Source organism: Beta vulgaris, chromosome 2 (assembly GCF_026745355.1).
Source record: "Beta vulgaris subsp. vulgaris cultivar EL10 chromosome 2, EL10.2, whole genome shotgun sequence".
Taxonomy (NCBI): Eukaryota; Viridiplantae; Streptophyta; class Magnoliopsida; order Caryophyllales; family Amaranthaceae; genus Beta; species Beta vulgaris.
Window position 1 is genome coordinate 51486860 of NC_079203.1, and position 23197 is coordinate 51510056.

The window sequence follows — 23197 nt, forward strand, 5'->3', positions numbered from 1 at the left end:
TTGGATTATGCTCCAAAATTGGTCAAATAGTTTTCCTAATAGTTAGGATTAGTTGCTATTAGTTAGTGGGTTAACAAGTAGTGGTCTAGATAATGGTCTAGTTAGTGGGATAGTAAGTAGTGGGCTACATAGTGGACATGTTATTAGTAGTGCTTTATATGCCTATTTAAAGGTTGTTTTGTTTATTCATTAATTGAGTATGAAAATATATAAAAATGTAGTCTTTTTAATTCTCTCTAAGTTTCTCTCTTTCCTACTCTAAAAATTCTACACTCCTCGTATTTTTCTCCTGCCAAACTTTACAAGGGGGGGTCTAGTTCTTATCTTTAGCTCCGATCCGTCGGGATCACAGTGCCCAGCATGTAGGCTACTAAGCTAGCAACCATTGTTATCTACGCAAGCACCCCTTCCGTCGTCTAGGCCATTGCTCTCGTACCTCGGCCTCACTATGTTTATGGGTTCACCTCAGTCTCAGTGCCTCACAAGCATGGACATCATCTCGACCGCATAGAAGCTCTCCATTTAGCATGTCAACAGCTTCGAAAGCACCCCCTCCCTCGCTTCTCTGCAAATGTAAACAGTTCATGAATATCTTATCTGATTCTTTGGATTATAATAATACTACTCCTTCTGTACCAAAATATAGTTTCCGTTTCTATCCTGGGAGTCAATTTTAAAAACTTTGACTAAATATTCTGACTAATGTATACAAAAAACATATTCATGAGGGGTCTTGTTAGATTTGTCTCAATGTATAAATTCATAATATCTTTTTATATTTTTTACTAATAAGAAATAGAAGATATCGTAGGTCAAAGGTACGTCTTGGAGACTGTGCAAAATGAAATGGGAACTATATTTTGGGACGGAGGGAGTACATACATTTTACCTTTCAAAAAAAAAATACTACATACATTTTAATAGAAGATACAAGGATAATTGTGTAAGTTTTGTATTTGAGAATCATGTGGGAGTTCAATAATAGTTGGAGCTACCACCTCCCAATCTCATGGTTGGAGTTCGATTTTCATCAATCTCATATTTGAGGTGTTTGTGTGGATATTTGCTTAGGGATAAAATCCTTAGTTTCCAATCTCTTTATTAAGTTTTTTTATGGGTTGGGATTCCCTTCTTACCCCCTAACTTATAATGACTGAACCTGCTTAAGTCAATATATTACCGAATAAAAAAAAATGAGCATTGACTCTTAAGCCAATGAACCAATCAAATTAATCCTAATTTTTGACTTTTTTGTATGTCGAGTGTCTTTTATATATATATTTTTATTTTATGAAATCAGTTTTTATGTACTAACGTATCTTATCTAATCTTCTAAGTTTACCTTGTAATAATCAACGGCAACGAAATTAGCCCATCTATGTCCAGCAGCATCATTGCAGGTGCGAAGCATCTTCATCAAATTGGCGGAATTGTCTACACAAGAAAGTTCTTTCAAAGGAACAGACCTGAAATAGTTTACCAGAACAAGTGACTTGGTTTCATCATTAAGACTTGATGATTCTCCCCTGTTTGTGCAACTTCCAGCTTTCATCCCCTCATCTCCATCTGCAATAAATATTTGGCCACATTGCAAATTTTAGAAGCTCACAATGTCAATTGATTATAGGAGATCGAAAAACTAACTGGACTGGATTGTAATCGGGACATATAAAGGGTTCCTAAAGCATCCATTATATACCCGGATGTACACCAAACACTATGTTTGCTACTTATTTATTAAAACGTGTTTGCTAATTTATGTTAAAACGTCCATCAAAATAATCCAAAATGGTCTAACCCCGTTTTAACGAGCCACTTGTTCTAGCCAAATTCCGGACCAACCCATGATCACCTCCCGTCCAAACTCATACTATGAACTTCATTAGAAATCATTTAAACTCGTTTTTCTTTTTTCATATGTACTTCAAAGTTCAAAATTGGGAGAAATGGGTAGAGTGAAAGGCAAAGAAAGAAATTTTACATTGATTTTCGACCATATAATTCCATTGATAAGCAATGCCTTCGCTGTTTTGCTTAGATCTCATAGAAGTAAATACAAGTAGCCTTTGATTTTTGGCTATCATATCACTGACTGACGGCCAATCTTGACCTTGTCTTGGCATCTTTGAAATTGGAAACCAATACTTCATTAGCCCTGCCTTAGTGAAGACCTTGGTCAACCCTTTGTATGCCTTGACATAATCCTCCAAGATTAAGGTCACAATCTCTGTTGGTTTAGAAGACAAGAAAGCTTCAATCTCCCTCAAAGTATTTATTGCCGGTTCCTGTTATACATATACATATATATGCATAAATCTAATTCTCATAATTCTTGATCATGAAATATGACAACGTAAATAGTAGTCACATGCATTATTATTTCAAAATGTTCGAAAATAATTGTCGCTTAACCTAATTAAAGATTCTTTTTTGGGGGGGTAAATCAAATTGATGTTTGATAAGTGCATATTTTAATATCATTTAGTTGTATATTAGGGCGCATTTTCATGTAGCATTAAAGCATTTACATTGCATTTATGCATGTTGATGTAATCTCAAGTAATTTGGGTTCCTTTTTAAGGACATGATTATTAAGGCATTTGTATGACTTTCAAAACGATATATAATGTGCCCAAAACGGATTGGAATTGAAGAAGATACAAAGGACTTTGTGTACTTGTACAAAATATGACACATTTGTACCATTTTACCCATAACTTTTGACAAAAAGATAATAAAGATATTTCAATTGGTTTAGAAACTAGACTTGAAGACCTTTCTAACGATATATTACATGTGCCAAGCAAAGATCCGTATCAAATGATATAGTTGTTCAAAGTTGAGTTGGGGAATCTGACGATTACCGGACAACACGTCTGTGTCGCTTTTGACACACCTGTATCGCTTGTGACATGTCCGTGTCACTCTGATTTGCATTGGAGTAGGTAGAATTGATTGTTAGGAAGTTAGAGTGTCGCTTTTAATGTCTTTAATTTGCATGATTCTATGGGAGTAGGCTTGAGTGCATATTAAGGTAGCCATAGATACTCGAGAGATGTTTATGGTATTTATAGGGTGTATTTTTTCTTATGAACATTTAATTGATTAGTTTGGGATAGGAATTATGATTTTCATGCTAGTGAGATACTTAGCTCTAGATTCTTTTATTTATATATTGAATAGTATAGTTTATTTTACCATTATTGATATTAATTTCCTTTAGTCTTACCATTATTTAAGAGTTAATCATAGAATAACTTTCTCTCTGCAGAATCGACCCTGACTTACGCTACTGCGCAGTTAGGAGGTTAGTTAGGTTATTTATTTTTGTTAAGTGCGCGACACGTATACAGATATTGATTAATAAAAAGATTTTTACAACTGAGACTCTGAATGTTATATATCTAATGAATTAAAATGTGTTAATACATAGCTACAAAAAACTGGAGAGAATTAAAGAACTCACAAAGGCGGTATAATCGTTGCATTTTCCTCCAAAGGAATGGCACAACCATACATCTCCATTGAAGTCATATGTATCAAGCATCAATGCTCTAACACCATCCTAAACAAATTTAAATTTAGATTAAAGTTAGTTAAATGAAAATGATAAATTGGGGAGTGTTTGAGGCAAAATCAATTGAATAAATTTTCTTACTTGGAGTTGCTGAGTGATGTTATTTTCTTGATTCGAAAAAGTTACTCGAGGAACTTTGGTATGAGAGTGTTCTCCTTCGATAGCAAAAGCGTTATGTGTCGTCAAGAATGAGTATTTGTTGAATGGTAGTGAATTATTCTGTATTTGATATATTTAAAAGGGAGAAAATTGGTAAGTGCATGCAAACAAGCAAGTTCAAAAAAAAAAAATAGATGTGAAAAAAATCTAAGGTTTTAAACAATAATAAGTTTATAAATGTTATGCGGAAGCGTTTAATTAAACCAACAATAATCCACAACAACCAAGCACACACACAAGAAAAACAAGAAAGCGAATAAATGACACACAGATTTAACGAGGTTCACTATCAACGTGATAGCTACGTCCTCAAGGCAGGGAAAAAGATCGCTTCACTATGAACGAGACGATTACAAATACAATAGGCAAGATTCAATTGAATGGATTTGCAATTGAATCTCAAAGACCCTCTCTAATCTTCTCTATTGTGTTTTCTCTAATCTCTCTCTCTAGTATTTTGTGGTTCGAAGCCCTAAATATGACAAAACATATTTATATGAAGTCTAAGATACAAGCCCTAAGTCGTAAAATAATAAAAAAACCCGGAAAAATTTTGCCTCCCCGATAGGTGCGGGAGCACCATCATCTGGTGCGGGAGCACCAGCCTGATGTGCCGGCGCACATGCCTCGAGTGCGGGAGCACCAAAGTTTCTGCCTCACTTCTTGAAATCTGTCGTCGTGACTGTGCGGGCGCACCATTACTTGGTGCGGGCGCACCTGACCTGGTGCGGGCGCACCTTTATTTGGTGCGGGCGCACCACTCGTGCCGAGAACAACTCTTGCGCAAGTCACACTTCACAAATCTCCACCTTGACTTGCATCTACCACACGACTCCACCTCGAAACCATCAACACATCATGTACCTCTTGCAACAGTACGCGAGATACTCCTTTCCCTTCCTGCTCATACATCTTTCACCCGATGCCAGGCTTGCCCTCATATGAGTCTCACCCAATCTATATGAGTCTCACCCAATCTCGCCAAGACCGCTGGCCACTCATCATGAACGACCCGGTCTCACAGCCTATGAGACCCATGTTGCGCATTCACCTGAAACCCAATTTATTACCCGTCGGAAATCAAATCGCCTTCACTGAACCGCAAACACACTAGCTCCACCTTAATCAAGACGAGCCAGTACCCTGCCAGTTGCTCCAACTAGAGCCATTTGCACTTACGTCTAAGTACCCAAAACAAATCACCCTTGGCGCAGGGGAACTTCCGTCGAAGTTCTTCTATGCTCGCGCGGAGCACTCCACCCCGTTCTCACTGGAACGCAGGCAACTCCTCCTGGAGTTCCAATCTAGTACCTCTTGGTGACTTCTCCCAAATCACCTCTCAACCCAACACTCCCTGGCAAAGACATGTCGCTCGAGATCCCATAGCTATAAGCTGGCACACAAGTATCTATAGAACCGAACCTATCATACCAATCTGCTGCTGAGAGACCCTTGGTTGTTCTTCTTGATGACCCTTAGTTTCAACCAGTTGTGTAGAAGTTCCCACAAACTCTACCTCACTGTTGACACTCTCATCCTCACCCAAGTAGTACTCTCAAACCCGGTTGTTGAACTCATTCCGTTGACTCTGACCTCTCAACCTGTGAAGAAGCCCCCATAAGCTCCACCTCACACTCAAGACCATCATTTTTCAACCCAGAATGCAGCTTCAACTCAGAATCATCTCTAGCCAGTGTCGTACCCTGCAAATCATACAAGTTACCCACACCTGACTTCACGCCACGAAGTAACTCACAAGAACCCTTCACCACACGCAAAACTCCATCCCCTCCTTGGAATCGAAAACCCTTACGGTCTAACATCCCAAGAGATATAAGATTTCTCTTAAGTTGTGGAACATGCCTCACGCCTCTAAGATCCTTAACTCTCCCATCATGCATTCTAAACCTCACAGAGCCTACTCCAACCACCTCACACACCGTATTGTCACCCAAAGTAACACTACTCTTGCATAAGCTATAGGTCGAAAACATCTCCTTGTCAGAACACATATGTGAAGAACATCCACTATCTAGAACCCACTTATCTTCTAAGCGTTTCTCCTCATGGACAATTAGAGCTAAATCCTCCTCAGAATCGTAGTCAACCTTATTTTGTTTTGCAAAAGAAGCCGAACCATCCTTCTTAGGACATTCACTCTTCCAATGACCCGGTTCTTTACAATAATGGCAAAGATCACTACTTTTAGGGCCCTTCGACCTAGGTTTTCTCCTATCCCTACTCGAATCTCCCTTATTTTTCTCAGCATTTGCTACCAAACCTGCAGAATAATCACGATCCTCTACCATATCACCAGTTGCTTTATGACGCAATTCCCTAGTATAAAGTGCCGACTTTACCTCCTCTAGGGACACAGTGTCTTTTCCAACCACAAAAGACTCTACAAAATGTTCATAGCTACTTGACAATGAAACTGTAACGCCCCAACTCCTAAGCATCATTAATTCATTAATTAACTCTTACTTAGCAGCGGAAGACTTTAACTTAGTCGGTGCGTTACTGCCGTACTTTTCTTTTTGGAAAAATACAAGGCAACATAAGTTCGTTAAAGAACGTAACTTTATAAATGTTAAACTTCATAACTAATTTAGAAATGCATAAATAACTAGGTGAAATATAGTTAAGGTTCACAAATTTATGTTCTTAAGCTTATAATACATAATAGTAAGAGTATGCATAATTTAAGTAGTAATTATTCCTCACTGCTACGCCATTCCGTCATCCCCGTCATTACCTAAAACAGAAAAACAAAACGTCATGAGCCGAAGCCCAGTAACATACTACTCTAACATCGTAAATTCATTTCAATTCATTTTAGTTGCAAACAGGGAGGAGAGAGAATAAAGTAAAAACATTTCATAAACATTTTATGTAAACATAAATTCATTATTATCCTCATATCATAATCATCATCATAATTATCTTATTGGTAACTTGGCGAGTATAACATACAGGGACGTCTCCCATCATCATTATCATCATCATAATCATAGGGCAATAGCCACCAGGGACAATGTCCCTAACCAGAAGGTGGCATAAAGCCATGCATAGTGCGGTGCCACCAGGGACAATTGCCCCTAACCAGAAGGTGGCGTTTCCGCCATAGAATAGAACGGTACGTGCACGACCAACATAACATCGTACTGCCAAGAACCATCTTTCACTTTTGATTATCATGTTCCATTTCTTTTTTTATATATACATTATACTTCACAATCATCATGAAATCATATTCTTTAATCTTTCGAAAGTCATCATTACGTAACGTCATGAAATATCATGTTCATAAAAAGTATTTCATATCCCGCAATCCATAAAAGCATACATTTAACATAAACATTATAAATATCAACATAAAATAGATATTTAGAAAGGGAATGCGGGTGTTAGCAGTAGACGTTACCTCAAATCCTGCTTAGTAACTTTGATAGTTGGGGGAGGCTTGTAATATCCCTTTTTCCTTAATCTAACCAATAATTGATAACGAGACGATTAATATCGTAACATTCCTCATATGTTATTATTATAGTTATAAGGTTGACTCGTTAACCATAATAATTGCGGAACTATGTTTATTCACTTATTTACTAAACTTTATAAGTACTGTCTTATTACTTAAATAATTATTACTATTATTATTACTATTGCATTAGCTTTTATAAAAACTTGTCATATTTAAATATTAATAAATTAAGGTTAATAATAGGGACTTAACAAATTAAAGGATAAGACTACTTAGTATTATATTTGCTAAACTTGTTTCACCCAACTTGCCCATTAATTAGGCTAAGTCATATTACTTAGATTTTACCTTTAACATTGTAGTAACTAGTAACTAGTTGTAATTTTACGTACTACTTCCAATAATATTAACATTTCATAAACTGACGTGAATTGTTTTTAGTAAAATATGGTTAGGTACATTAGGCCCAAAATCACTAATCAAGTTCAATTATTAAACAATATTAATAATTATCTTAATCCTTAAGACTTATCTCCATATATTTTTTTATATGTCTTTGCCTACATTACTTATTGAGAAATTACATGAAGTCATATTATTATCATAACCTCCTTCATTTAAAATAATCTTTTATTTTCGTACATCTAACTCACATTAGAACTTTTGATTATCAGTAAAGTATGCTTACCCATGATTTAGTGGATATGTATGAGTTACGAGTTTCCGTATGTATGTAAATTAAGTCAAATTTTATAGTAATTAATTTATCTTGTTCACATGACAATAATTTAGATCAAGTTTTTATGACTAACGTTAGAGTTGAAGAATTAGAATAGTAATATATATATAGGTTGATTACTTTTAACAAGTTTGTACATGGATTTATGATATAATGTTAGACCTTAGGATGCATTAGTTTATCTAGATTACATCTTAATATGTTTGTCATATTTTAGGCCCATATATCAGTAATCAGGCTCATATATTAAATGAGCCCACAAATCATCATTAAACTAGTAAAGCAGAATTATATCAAGAGAGAAATGAAAGGAAACAGAACCTTGCGGCAGAGGACGTGCGACAGCAGGGCTTCGCCGGAAATTGAGAATGCAGCGGCGAGTTTGAAGGTGTCAGGGTGGTTCGCCGGATTTCGTCGGAGTGACGAAGGTGGGCCGTTTCCGATGGAGGTTCGTGCAGGTGGTCGCGGAGACGGAGAGAGAAAATGGTGCTGCGAGAGAAAGAAAGGTGGCTGGGCTGGCGGTGTTGGAGGCGGGCTGCGCGACTGGACGGCGTGGAGTGCTTGTGGTTGGGTATAGCAGCGGCAGACGAGGGTGGTTCAGTGGTGGTGCGTGGAGCTCGCCCAAAAACAGAGGAACAAAGCAGTGGTATTTTGGCTAATAAAAATCTGATTTTTGTTTTTGTTTGTGTTGGCAAATCGTGGAAATCAATCCGTATTTATAGAACTTGTTAGAGGTTGCCATTGCCTTGCTGTTCAATTTATAATTCAAAGCTTATGAACTTTGGTCAAGTTTCATTAATGAAGGAAGATTGAGAATTCAAATTTAGGCTTTTCCAGATTTTGTGAGATATTGGCAAGCTTTATTGACTAAAAGAAAGATGAGCGTTGTAGTATTGATTTGAAGTGTTTGATTTCATGTGTGAACACTTCAAAAAAAAATTTGCCAGAGAAAGAAAATGGAGGAAGGAAGAAGATGGGCTAGAATTTTAGACTCATAGGGATATTTTTGTAATTTCCATTTTTACTTAAGTATATACTTGTTTTATTGTCCACAAATTAGATTAAATAAAGGAAACTTAAAATAGCTTATTATACATTTTAATATCTATAATTCTTGTTTTTGTTAGTTTGAAAATATTTAATTTATAATTAATCCAATTAGTATTACTTAAATACGGGATATTACATCCTCACCCCCTTAGAAAAAGTTTCGTCCTCGAAACTTACTAAGTCAAAATAAGGTCATGCAATGCATATCAAAAATCATTATGAAAGTAAAACATATTCATACTTTAGATAACATATGCAGATCAAACATGATAAACATACATAATAATCTAAGCAAATAGATGAGGGTATTTCGCTTTTATTTGATCTTCAACTTCCCAAGTTGCTTCAGTCGACGAATGGTTGGCCCATAAAACTTTTACCATGGGAATTACTTTGTTTCTGAGCTGCTTTCCCTCGGTCGAGAATTTCAATCGGTTTTTCTTCGTAAGTCAAGTCGTTTCTCAGTTGTAAAGGTTCATGCCTAATCACATGGCTTGGATCAGGTATGTACTTTCTTAACATCGATATATGGAAGACATTATGCACCTTATCTAGGTCTGTCGGTAGGCCAGTCGATAAGCCACGTCATTCACTCGCTCGAGAATCTCATATGGACCGATATATCTTGGACTAAGCTTTACCAGATTGACCAAATCGCATGACACCTTTAGTAGGTGAGACTTTCAGAAAAACATGATCCCCACTATGAACTCTAGTGGTCTCCTCGTCGTCTGCATAGTCTTTCTGTCGATTTGCGCAGTCTTGATCCTGGTCTGAATTAATCGTACTTTTTCTGTCGTTTCTTGTATCAAGTCGGGTCCGATCATTCGAGCTTCTCAATATCACTCCAACAAAGGGGTGTTCTACATCTTCTTCCATAGAGTGCTTCATAGGGGCCATTTTGATGCTAGCTTGGTAGCTGTTATTGTAAGAAAATTCTACCAGTGGCAAGTACTTCTCCCAACTTCCTTGAAAATCTAACATGCATGCTCTTAACATATCTTCCAGGGTCTGTATCGTCCGTTCCGTCTGACCATCAGTTGCTGGGTGGAAGGCTGTACTGAAGTCGAGTCTAGTGCCAAGAGCTTTTTGCAATTCTTTCCAGAACTTTGCTTGGAATCTTGAGTCTCGATCAGATACGATTGAACTCGGAACTCCATGTAGCCTGACAATTGTGTTCATATACAACTCAGCTAGCTTGTCTAAGCTCCAATTATTTCTTATAGCTAAGAAATGCGCGGATTTCGTCAATCTATCCACAATCACCCAGATAGAGTTCATGCCTCGAGTTGACGGTGGTAGTCCCATTATGAAATCCATGGAGATCGAATCCCACTTCCAAGTAGGGACACTCAAAGGTTGTAGGAGCCCTGCAGGTCTTTGGTGCTCTATCTTGACCTTTTGACAAGTCAAGCATCTTGCCACAAATTCAGCGACTTCTTGCTTCATGTTGCTCCACCAGAATGTCTGTTTCAAATCTTTGTATAACTTGTTTCCTCCGGGGTGGATTGAGAAAGGACTATTATGAGCTTCTTCTAAAATCCTCTTCTTTAATGTCTCCTTATTGGGGACACATAACCTTCCTTGAAATCTCAAAGTACCATCCTCTTGGATCACAAATCCTGGCGACTTCCCTCTTTTCACATCATTCTTTATTTTCTCTAACTCTGGGTCTCCATCTCGTGCCTCCTTTATGTTTCCCAACAATGTTGGCCTCAACTCCAATGCATTCAAGTAGCACCTTCTTTTCTCTGAATGATCTCACTTTCATTTTCCAAAGATCATCTTTATAGCTTTTGGTAGGGTCAAGGTTGTGTTTAGGTGAGCTTTTCGACTTAGGGCATCAGCTACAACTTTGCTTTTCCAGGATGATATTGAATGTCAAGGTCGTAGTCTTTTAGGAGTTCTAGCCACCTACGTTGTCTTAAGTTCAACTCTTTTTGGGTAAAGATGTATTTGAGGCTTTTATGGTCGGTAAAGATTTTGCACGGAACACCATACAAATAGTGTCGCCAGATTTTTAGGGCAAATACGACAGCGGCTAGTTCAAGATCATGGGTTGGGTAATTTTTTTCATGCGGTTTGAGTTGTCGAGAAGCATATGCTATAACCTTCTCGTTTTGCATCAGCACGCATCCTAATCCATGCTTGGAGGCATCACTATAACTACAAAGCCATCTGTACCAGAAGGAAGGGTTAGAATTGGGGCAGAGGTAAGGCGTTTCTTTAACTCCTGAAAAGCTTCTTCACATTCATCGCTCCATTCAAACTTGACCGACTTCTTCACCAATCGCGTTATAGGCATAGCTATCTTTGAGAAGTCTTGGACGAATCTTCGGTAGTATCCAGCTAAACCCATAAAACTTCGAATTTCGGGGACATTGGTGGGTCTAGGCCACTCCATTATGGCTTTTATTTTCTGGGGATCAACAAAGACTCCATTCTCAGAAATGATGTGCCCTAGAAAGGCAACTTCCTTCAACCCAGCTTCGCATACAACTTTCTTTCTCTTAGTATTTCCAACACCTTTCTCAAGTGTTCTTCGTGCTCACTTGAGTTTCTTGAAAATACCAAGATATCATCGATGAATACAACAACGAATTTATCAAGGTAGGGCTTGAAAACTCGGTTCATCAAGTCCATGAAAACGGCTGGGGCATTGGTTAACCAAAGGGCATCACCGTGAATTCATAATGGCCGTATCGAGTTCTGAAGGCGGTTTTTGAGATATCTTCTGGCTTAATACGAAGTTGATGATATCCAGACCTCAAATCTATCTTGGAGAAAATGGTTGCACCTCGCAGCTGATCGAAAAGATCGTCGATGCGGGTAAGGGATATCTATTTTTGATGGTAATCTTATTTAACTCTCGATAATCGATGCACAACCTCATACTTCCATCTTTCTTCTTTACAAACAAGACTGGTGCACCCCAGGGTGAAACACTGGGTCGGATGTACCCTTTCTCGAGCAGTTCATCAAGTTGCTTCTTCAATTCTTGCAATTCAGCTGGTGCCATTCTATATGGTGCCTTCGAGATAGGGGCAGCTCCCGGAATAAGGTCGATGCTAAAGTCTATTTCTCTTTGCGGAGGCATACCAGGTATGTCTTCTGGAAACACGTCAGGGTACTCTTTTACTATAGGGATGTCGGACAAAGAGTCTTCAGGTTTTGTTAGGTCTATTACATTGCAAAGGTATCCGTAACAACCTTCGCAAGTAGTTTGAATACTTTTGAGGTTGAGATAATAGGGGGTTTGGCTTTTCTTCTTCGATAAGAAACATTGCACCCATCAGGTCTTCTAAGGGTTATCTCATGGTTAAGGCAATTAATGTCGGCTTGGTACTTGGATAACCAATCCATTCCCAATATCACATCAAAGTCGGTTAATTCAAATTGAACTAGGTCAACTAGGAACTCATAGCCTCCTATAAGGATAGGGCAGTTTCTATACATGACATCACATGAGATAGATTCACCATTTGGGATGGAAACTGACATGGCAGAGAATTTAGGGCATGGTTTTGCATTCAAAGTTCTAGAAAATGCAGTAGATATAAATGAATGTGAAGCTCCAGAATCAAAAAGAACACAACCGGGTATAGAGTGGATAGGGAAAGTACCAGTGATGACGGTATCATCAGCTTCAGCTTCTTCTCTTTGCATCATGAAAACTCTCCCAGCTTGTGGAGGTCCTCTCGGAGGATTACGATTGTTGTTCGCATTGCCGCTATAAGTGGAGTTCTGTCCATTCCCTTGATTCTTGTGAAGCCATGGTTGTTCACGTTGTGGCCTCGTTGTTCTTGAACAGGACAATCTTTCACTATATGGCCTTGTTTACCACATCGATAACATTGGTCGGTGCCTTTACGACATCCCTTGCCCAATGGCCTTGCTTGTTACACTTGTTGCACCGAGGAACTTGTCTTTGATTACGATTTTCCTCCATGTGACCAGTATTCAACTTCTTGTTGAAACTGTTGCTTGATTGGCCTTCTTGAGGTTTTCCTTTCCTCTTACCATTCTCAAACACCTCCTTTCTAAGTTTCGTCTTGCGTTCGACATTGATGGCCTATCATACAATTCCTGATAGGATTTGCTCATATGTGCTGCTAGTTTCTCCTGAAGGTCAACGTTTAGACCTCCTTCGAAACGATTCATCCGTTGACGATCAGTGGAAACCAAGTCTGGAGCGAATCGAGCAAGTTCATTGAATTTCACCGCGTATTCCAAGACTGTCATATTCCTCTGTTTCAAATGAATAAACTCCGACTCCATTTGGAGTTGCAATGACTGAGGGTAAAACTGGTTGCGCATGGCCTCCTTTAGATGTTCCCATCCGAATCCAGGATGCTGTTGCATTTCCTTGGCAGTTTTCCACACAAAGATCAGCTTGTCCTTTCAGATAAAAGACTGCAAAGTTAACTTTCCACTTATCGGGGCACTGGGTGGCATCGAACAATTTTTCCATGCCGTTGAGCCATTCTTCAAACTCAGTGGGGTCTGGCTTTCCATCATAAGTTGGGGGCTTATGAGCCGAGAACCTCTTGAACATGTTTGAGCACTCTTCTTGTTCAGTCCTAGGCCTTTGTCGATTTCCTTGTAAAAGCTCCATCATCATCAGCCTCATTAAATCCATTCGGTTATCACTAGCATCTCCGGTGGCATCTCCAAAAACAGGGTCGCTACGCAATGCGTCAATCCTTGCCCTCATTTCTTCGAGCGTGACCTCGATCGTGGTTTGCATTTCCTCCATTAATAGGGTCACTTTCACTTGAGGCCATTGTCTAACACATAAAAATTTTACGTTTATACAATACTCATTAACATACTCTGTCAAAGCGTTAAAGTAGGTAAAAGTTTCCCATTCCCGTCCTATCTCTCACACTCATATTCATTATTGTTTTCCTATTTATCTACAACCATTTTATTTTTATTTATTTATTATCTCATGTTAGCTAAATATTATCCTAAACCATTTTAGTTCTTATTGAAATACGTAAAACCTTAAGGTTTTACTTAAGGTTTCGGAACCGTTGGCTCTGATACCATTCTGTAACGCCCCGACTCCTAAGCATCTTAATTCATTAATTAACTCTTACTTAGCAGCGGAAGACTTTAACTTAGTCGGTGCGTTACTGCCGTACTTCCTTTTGGAAAATACAAGGCAACTAAGTTCGTTAAAGAACGTAACTTTATAAATATTAAACTTCATAACTAATTAGAAATGCGTAAATAACTAGGTGAACATATATTAAGGTTCAAAACTAATGTTCTTAAGCTTATAATACAAATATAAGAGTCTGATTTTAAGTAGTAATTATTCCTCACTGCTACGCCATTCCGTCATCCCCGTCATTACCTAAAACAGAAAAACAAAACGTCATGAGCCGAAGCCCAGTAACATACTACTCTAACATCGTAAATTCATTTCAATTCATTTTAGTTGCAAACAGGGAGGAGAGAGAATAAGAGTAAAAACATTTCATAAACATTTTATGTAAACATAAATTCATTATTATCTTCATATCATAATCATCATCATAATTATCTTATTGGTAACTTGGCGAGTATAACATACAGGGACGTCTCCCATCATCATCATCTCATAATCATAGGGCAATAGCCACCAGGGACAATGTCCCTAACCAGAAGGTGGCATAAAGCCATGCATAGTGCGGTGCCACCAGGGACAATTGCCCCTAACCAGAAGGTGGCGTTTCCGCCATAGAATAGAACGGTACGTGCACGACCAACATAACATCGTACTGCCAAGAACCATCTTTCACTTTTGTTTATCATGTTCTCTTTCTTTTTATATTACATTATACTTCACAATCATCATGAAATCATATTCTTTAATCTTTCGAAAGTCATAATTACGTAACGTCATGAAATATCATGTTTAAAAAGTATTTCATATCCCGCAATCCATAAAAGCATACATTTAACATAAACATTATAAATATCAACATAAAAAGATATTTAGAAAGGGAATGCGGGTGTTAGCAGTAGACGTTACCTCAAATCCTGCTTAGTAACTTTGATAGTTGGGGGAGGCTTGTAATATCCCTTTTTCCTTAATCTAACCAATAATTGATAACGAGACGATTAATATCGTAACATTCCTCATATGTTATTATTATAGTTATAAGGTTGACTCGTTAACCATAATAATTGCGGAACTATGTTTATTCACTTATTTACTAAACTTTATAAGTACTGTCTTATTACTTAAATAATTATTACTATTATTATTACTATTGCATTAGCTTTTATAAAAACTTGTCATATTTAAATATTAATAAATTAAGGTTAATAATAGGGACTTAACAAATTAAAGGATAAGACTACTTAGTATTATATTTGCTAAACTTGTTTCACCCAACTTGCCATTAATTAGGCTAAGTCATATTACTTAGATTTTACCTTTAACATTGTAGTAACTAGTAACTAGTTGTAATTTTACGTACTACTTCCAATAATATTAACATTTCATAAACTGACGTGAATTGTTTTTAGTAAAATATGGTTAGGTACATTAGGCCCAAAATCACTAATCAAGTTCAATTATTAAACAATATTAATAATTATCTTAATCCTTAAGACTTATCTCCTATATATTTTTTTATATGTCTTTGCTACATTATTATTGAGAAATTACATGAAATATTATTATCATAACCTCCTTCATTTAAAATAATCGTTTTATTTTCGTACATCTAACTCACATTAGAACTTATTTTGATTATCAGTAAAGTATGCTTACCCATGATTTAGTGGATATGTATGAGTTACGAGTTTCCGTATGTATGTAAATTAAGTCAAATTTTATAGTAATTAATTTATCTTGTTCACATGACAATAATTTAGATCAAGTTTTTATGACTAACGTTAGAGTTGAAGAATTAGAATAGTATATATATATAGGTTGATTACTTTTAACAAGTTTGTACATGGATTTATGATATAATAGTTAGACCTTAGGATGCATTAGTTTATCTAGATTACATCTTAATATGTTTGTCATATTTAGGCCCATATATCAGTAATCAGGCTCATATATTAAATGACCCACAAATCATCATTAAACTAGTAAAGCAGAATTATATCAAGAGAGAAATGAAAGGAAACAGAACCTTGCGGCAGAGGACGTGCGACAGCAGGGCTTCGCCGGAAATTGAGAATGCAGCGGCGAGTTTGAAGGTGTCAGGGTGGTTCGCCGGATTTCGTCGGAGTGACGAAGGTGGGCCGTTTCCGATGGAGGTTCGTGCAGGTGGGTCGCGGAGACGGAGAGAGAAAATGGTGCTGCGAGAGAAAGAAAGGTGGCTGGGCTGGCGGTGTTAGGAGGCGGGCTGCGCGACTGGACGGCGTGGAGTGCTTGGTGGTTGGGTATAGCAGCGGCAGACGAGGGTGGTTCAGTGGTGGTGCGGTGGAGCTCGCCCAAAAACAGAGGAACAAAGCAGTGGTATTTTGGCTAATAAAAATCTGATTTTTGGTTTTTGTTTGTGTTGGCAAATCGTGGAAATCAATCCGTATTTATAGAACTTGTTAGAGGTTGCCATTGCCTTGCTGTTCAATTTATAATTCAAAGCTTATGAACTTTGGTCAAGTTTCATTAATGAAGGAAGATTGAGAATTCAAACTTTGAGGCTTCTTCCAGATTTTGTGAGATATTGTGGCAAGCTTTATTGACTAATGAAGAAGATGAGCGTTGTAGTATTGATTTGAAGTGTTTGATTTCATGTGTGAACACTTCAAAAAAAAATTTGCCAGAGAAAGAAAATGGAGGAAGGAAGAAGATGGGCTAGAATTTTAGACTCATAGGGATATTTTTGTAATTTCCATTTTTACTTAAGTATATACTTGTTTTATTGTCCACAAATTAGATTAAATAAAGGAAACTTAAAATAGCTTATTATACATTTTAATATCTATAATTCTTGTTTTTGTTAGTTTGAAAAATATTTAATTTATAATTAATCCGATATTTAGTATTACTTAAATACGGGATATTACAGAAACCAACAATATCAACGCAGCATCCTCATTCTCAATCTTAACATCTAAATTACGCAAGTCCAGTAAAATAGAATTCAAACGATCGAGATGATCCTTTAGGGACATACCTTCTCTCATGCGTAGGCCAAACAACCTTTGCTTCAATAGCAATTTGTTTGTGAGCGACTTTGTCATGTACAGGCTCTCCAGTTTCAACCACAAACCTGCATCCGTGATTTCATCTGCAACCTCTGTGATGACATCGTCCGCCAACATAGCAAGATAGTGGAGTGTGCTCTTTCCTCCATAGACTCCAACTCGGCCTCAGTTAGACCAGTCAGATTTCCCTCTTTTGATGTCGTTGTGAAACCCTTAATCAATGGTTTCCAGATACCTTGTTGTTTCAATAAAACTCTCATCTTTATCTGCCATAGCCCAAAACTATTCCTTCCCGTAAACTTGTCGATCTTTAAGGTTGTTGTTGCCATGTCCCAAAAGCGATTAACCCCGGTGTTAACCTATAGCTCTTGATACCACTTGTTATGCGGAAGCGTTTAACTAAACCAACAATAATCCACAACAACCAAGCACACACACAAGAAAAACAAGAAAGCGAATAAATGACACACAGATTTAACGAGGTTCACTATCAACGTGATAGCTACGTCCTCAAGGCAGGGAAAAAGATCGCTTCACTATGAACGAGACGATTACAAATACAATAGGCAAGATTCAATTGAATGGATTTGCAATTGAATCTCAAAGACTCTCTCTAATCTTCTCTATTGTGTTTTCTCTAATCTCTCTCTCTAGTATTTTGTGGTTCGAAGCCCTAAATATGACAAAACATATTTATATGAAGTCTAAGATACAAGCCCTAAGTCGTAAAATAATAAAAAAACCCGGAAAAATTTTGCCTCCCCGATAGGTGCGGGAGCACCATCATCTGCTTCGTGAGCACCAGCCTGATGTGCGGGCGCACATGCCTCGAGTGCGGGAGCACCAAAGTTTCTGCCTCACTTCTTGAAATCTGTCGTCGTGACTGTGCGGGCGCACCATTACTTGGTGCTTGGCGCACCTGACCTGGTGCAGGCGCACCTTTATTTGGTGCGGGTGCACCACTCGTGCCGAGAACAACTCTCGCGCAAGTCACACTTCACAATAAACTTACTCATTACCAAAAAAAAAAGAATGTCCCCTAAAAAAAAAAAAGAATAAAATACTCATTTTGCCCTGTTCGGCAACAATTTTTGCACTAGCTTTTAGTGTTTTGACTAAGTCAAAATACTAATTAAGTGTTTGGCATAGTAGAGGTTGGAGTAGCTGTTGGAGTTTCAAGTAGCTTTTGGATAGCTTTTCCCAAACGTTATCTTTTATAGAGTTCAGTTTATGGTAGCAGCGTTCTACATCTTTTTTTCAAAGGAAAATAGGGCGACAATTTATGGAAGACTGGTTCTTATCTCCACACCTCTAATCCTCCATAGTTGATGCGAATCACTCTAAAACCTTGAATAATATCTTTGAAAAAAATTCCACTTTTTATGGATGAAAATTTGGGATTAACAGAATCTCTATTATTCAGACGCTATAACTTCTTCTATGCGTGATGACCTAAAAATAATACAACTTTTCATTTTTTTTTTTTTTTTTTTTTGTCGAGCTTAGCTTAAACATTCCTATACCTTTGACCTTTCTTATTAACAGTCTGATGCCATTATTAACTAACAATTTTAAGCACTAGCGCGCGCATAATGGAGATGAAAAATATATCAAGGATAATTATACATTTATAGAATTTCAATTTAGATTCTTAACAACGACTCTAAGCAAATGTGATATATATATAATTATGCTTTTCTTTATAAGGTTGATTTGATCATAATTTGTGGCTCAATTTACATAGGTTATTTAGCTAGGTTGGACACACGGAAGCTTTTCATTGCGGAGCGGAGAAAGAGAGGTTGGCTGATTCATTGATGTGAGCATGTGTTCATGTGACTACAAACTGAATGCATCTGGTGCTTGGGAAATTTTACAGCTAAAGTGCTACATATATAACCTTTGATTTTTATTAATTTACCCGTATTTTTTTTTGGAATGTTCCTTATTAGTTTACTTATTTCTTTTGTTTCTATTTTTGAAATTGAATTACTAATTTTCCATCACAAACTTTAACATAAAATAATAGTTTCTCTTTCCTAGCTACTATATCTCACAACAGTTTTTCTCTTAAACTTTGTGCAAGAAAAAGGGTAAACTAATAAAAATCGAAGGGAATATATAACATGTCCAAAACATTGTACGTCAGGAAATTTCGCTCGAAAATTACTACGATCTTATTCTTGTATGATATGTCAGTCTCGGATCCGATACTCGGTGGGTACCGGGTATAACAAGTTCTAGATTTGGGTACCTGGCGAAACCGATTATGGGACCAGGTACACGTTACGTGGAATTGGTTTTTGGCATATGTAAGTGGTCAGATATCCAAAATGTAGGCATTTAGGTTCATATTGTATACTGTTAAATTGACTATCAGGTACCCGGCCAATTTCGGACTCGTTACCCGGTGGTTCCATTTCTGGGTCCGAAAATAAAGTACGCAATTGGACCAGTTCCAATTCCAGTATTTTGGACCCCGTTAGTTTTGGTACTGGGTTTGGGTCTACAAAATTCAACCAGATATCCGGTCATACTCACCCCTAGGTTAAAACGACAGCGTCAAGGCATCCTAACAAGGATGCAGCAAATCAGCAATTACCTTGAAAGCTATATTAAATGTATAGTAGAAACGTTGTATAGTGATTTCTATGCACTCATACTTTATTTTCATTTTTTCATATCAAGACCAAACTTGAAGCGACCCATATGCATTAAAATAAATGTCTATTAAAATAGTGAGAATGAAAGTTTGTAATACCACAAGTTTGAATTGATCTGTGGCGGTACTTCTTACACATTTTGGTCCTATAAATCCTGCAAGGCAACCGAAGCAGTAAAACCCTTCTTCACATTTCCCACATAAATCAATTTCTTCCTGTTATTGCATGTTAGCCAAAACAAAATACAGAAAAATTAAAAATTACACAATCATGAATTGCTATACCAAGTATATATATATATATATATATATATATATATATATATATATATATATATATATATATATATATATATATATATATATATATATATATATATATATGTACTTGGAAAATCTGAAAAAAAAAAAAAAGGCTAGAACATAAAATTTTAAAGCATGCCAAATTATTGAAGGAAGGATTTCCGAAGGAACAACAAACCTTGCATACTCCATTGGAGCAAGCATGTGAAAGTAGAAAGGCGAATGAAAGAGATAATATGCAAATGTGTGGGAGAAGTGTATTAAGAGACATAATTATTGCTTGATTAAGATAACTTTTATGGTTCCCCTTAAAAAAAAAAAAAGAGTATGGGGTTCGTTTAATATAAAAGGATGAGGGGGTTATATACATCTGAGAGGTCATTAAGAAGTCCAGCTATTAGAGCATAAACTTATAATATACTACCTTTTTTGGTGCAAATAAACTTACGATATACTTCCTCCGTTTTATTTTAATGGTTACATTTTGATATTTTATACTATTCACAAATTTTACTTTGACCATCATTTGTTATTTACACGCGGATAAAAATATAGTCATGTGAGATCTTGTTAGATTCATCATAACATGTATTTTATTAATATGTACTTTTTATAATTTTTACAAATACAAAACTTAAAATATATGTACTCAAAATTTTGAATTGACATATATGAAAAGTGTAGGTGTGTAAATTAAAATGAAACGGAGGAAATAAGTTACATTATCATACGTCCTATTATATTTTTACTAGTACGTTAGAGAGTTAGAGACGTCCTATCAGTAAAGGCATAAGGAGAATATGTCATTTATAGAAAAGAATATGTCATTTATAGAAAAGAATATGTTATTTATGGTAATATATAATATACAAACGAAAATGGCAATTGAGTTTGAAAAACACACATCACCAAATGGCTATGGAAAATAATAAACTACAATGGCATTAATATACATATCCATGGTTAGTTAAATTGCCCTCTATTATTTAAGTTGGAGTTGACATATTTTTACAGACTGATCGGGACTTGCTCTTTTCAACATAAAACAACTGAACTGAATTGAACTGAACTGATTGTAACTTATCTAAATTGAACTGAAATGAATTAAACTTTAACTATTGGATCAAGCTGAATTGAACTGAACTGAAAATAAGTTGGGGAAAACAGACCCTAATAATAATATTGTGCTTCATATATTGATCAATTTTAACCTAATACATATACGCGGTCCACATTTGTGTTTATCTACGGATAAATTAAAAAAAATTAATGTGCTTCTAATTAACAAGAATTAGATATTCTTAAGCACGCCAAAATATGTTATTAGAAAAAAATTAAAGTCACTCAAAACATGTTGTGTTACTGTTAGGTATATTGCTGAAGTGGAAGTTGATGATGAGCACACCAATGAAAAGGAGGGTGTTTAAGTGGAAGTTGACTTGTATTTAGATATGCTTCGACTAGTTTACATATATTTAAGTAGTTGAACCATATTGTTTTCCTACGTCGACCAACTTTAAGCATATAATATACCCCCTATAAGGGACCAAACGTACTCTTGATCCACTATCTTAACCAAGAGGTGCTGATTATCGATCTATCGAGGACAATTATATATATGCACTCTTCTTTTTCTTCGAGGTGATTATATGCACTCTAACTTGAAAGTACAAATTGCACTTTCTACTTTTACGAACGAATAAATGTCTTCGGCTAAATCTTAATTAATTAGACTAGGCTCTTGTGTGGTAGTAAGACGTTTCCTATATCTAAAGACAGACATAAATAAAACACGGTTAATTTTGATCTTTTTCGATGGAAATTAACTTTGACATCTAAAATCCTAGTATTGCCCATCCCTTCTTCATCAGTTAGAGGCTGTATGGATGATTTCATTCATAGTAAACCCCTTTTCCTCTTTTATTTTCAGTTTTTAGTTCATTTTCTTGTTTTGTTGAATAAATTAGTATCTCTTTATGATATTTCTTCAAATCTTGTTTTAATCTCTATTGTGGAGATCTCCTTCTCCACTATGGAATTGTGGGTGTGTTTTTTTTTTTTTTTTTAGGTATGAGAAAAAGTGTTCTTATTGGTTGAAGTTCAACACTCAACATGAAGGTATTGAAATCAATAGCTGCTTGATTCAGCAAATAAAAAGAGATTGTGTTGTATTGTTCGATCTGGTTAATTATAGTTTTTTTGAAGACGAATTTGATTTAACCTTCTTAAATCGTATCTTATTTTTCTTTAAAAACTATTGCAAATGATGTTTGGCTTTCCATTAATGAAATTTCTCTTTTAAAAAAAACTTTGACATTGAAAAAATATTGAAATTACTATTGCAAATATAAATAGTGTCATCAAAGTTTCGCATATCTTTAGGAACTAGATCTATTGAAATCTTAAACATAGAAGTTGAAAGTCTTAAACTTTGAATAGCTCAGGACTTATATGCATGGGTTGAAAATACTTAGAATCATACGTTTTATATTTCATCTTATGTTATATTGTCGTGTCAAAATTAAATGAAGATGACCTAAGAAAAGATACAATACACGTTATGAAGAATCCGGATCTTCTAAAGTTTTAATAAAACTCTACAAGATAAAGTTGTATTTGAGTCATACATTTTAAGATCAAAAGCTCATAATGTATGATGCCATGTATTGCCAAGTGCCAACCCTTGAAAATCAGTTACTAATGTCATTAATAAAACTAGATGATGCGATACAATTAAAAAGAATGAGACACAAAATTAAACACCGGATTAATTACTAGTGCATATTCATCTACTTGGCTATAGATAAGACTGATTTAGAAATCATTATAATTGTAAATCATATCATAATTGATGTACATCCAGCGATGATGTATTGAAATGTTTAATTATTTTCACATTCAAAATATACAAATTGTTTAAGTAATCTCTTTATAACTTGCTAGATTAAGTATTTAATCTCTACCATAGCATAATATTTCCTTCACAATGGTTGCACTCCAAGTAGAACTTAAGAACTAGGATCTTCCCCATTAAAAGAAAAATAAAAAGTAAAAACTAGGATC

General features: G+C 36.2%; 1 protein-coding gene across 2 annotated transcripts; it reads right to left on the reverse strand.

Moving 5' to 3' along the window:
* Window positions 1-228: 228 nt before the first annotated feature.
* Window positions 229-20566, reverse strand: LOC104906937 (PI-PLC X domain-containing protein At5g67130). Of its 2 annotated transcripts, none has more exons than XM_048639448.2 (7): window positions 20313-20566; window positions 19931-19986; window positions 3659-3796; window positions 3467-3565; window positions 1982-2285; window positions 1343-1566; window positions 229-565 (listed from the first exon to the last, which is right to left on the reverse strand). In XM_048639448.2, exons 1-7 carry the CDS (start codon window positions 20317-20319, stop codon window positions 461-463), a joined length of 933 nt encoding a protein of 310 aa, XP_048495405.1. In that variant the 5' UTR covers window positions 20320-20566; the 3' UTR covers window positions 229-460. The 2 variants fall into 2 exon arrangements, with proteins under 2 accessions (XP_048495405.1, XP_010694075.2); XM_010695773.3 differs by having other exon boundaries at window positions 19931-20047; window positions 20313-20555.
* Window positions 20567-23197: the final 2631 nt, after the last annotated feature.

Excerpts from the sequence above, each read along its gene's own strand:
- LOC104906937 (XM_010695773.3), bottom strand. The coding sequence starts at position 20,516 with ATGACCTCTCAGATGTATATAACCCCCTCATCCTTTTATATTAAACGA. Across the intron at positions 20,048-20,312 it reads GCTCCAATGGAGTATGCAAG|GAAGAAATTGATTTATGTGG; the intron begins GTTTGTTGTTCC and ends ATGCAATAACAG. Across the intron at positions 566-1,342 it reads TTGCCGTTGATTATTACAAG|AGAAGCGAGGGAGGGGGTGC; the intron begins GTAAACTTAGAA and ends TTACATTTGCAG.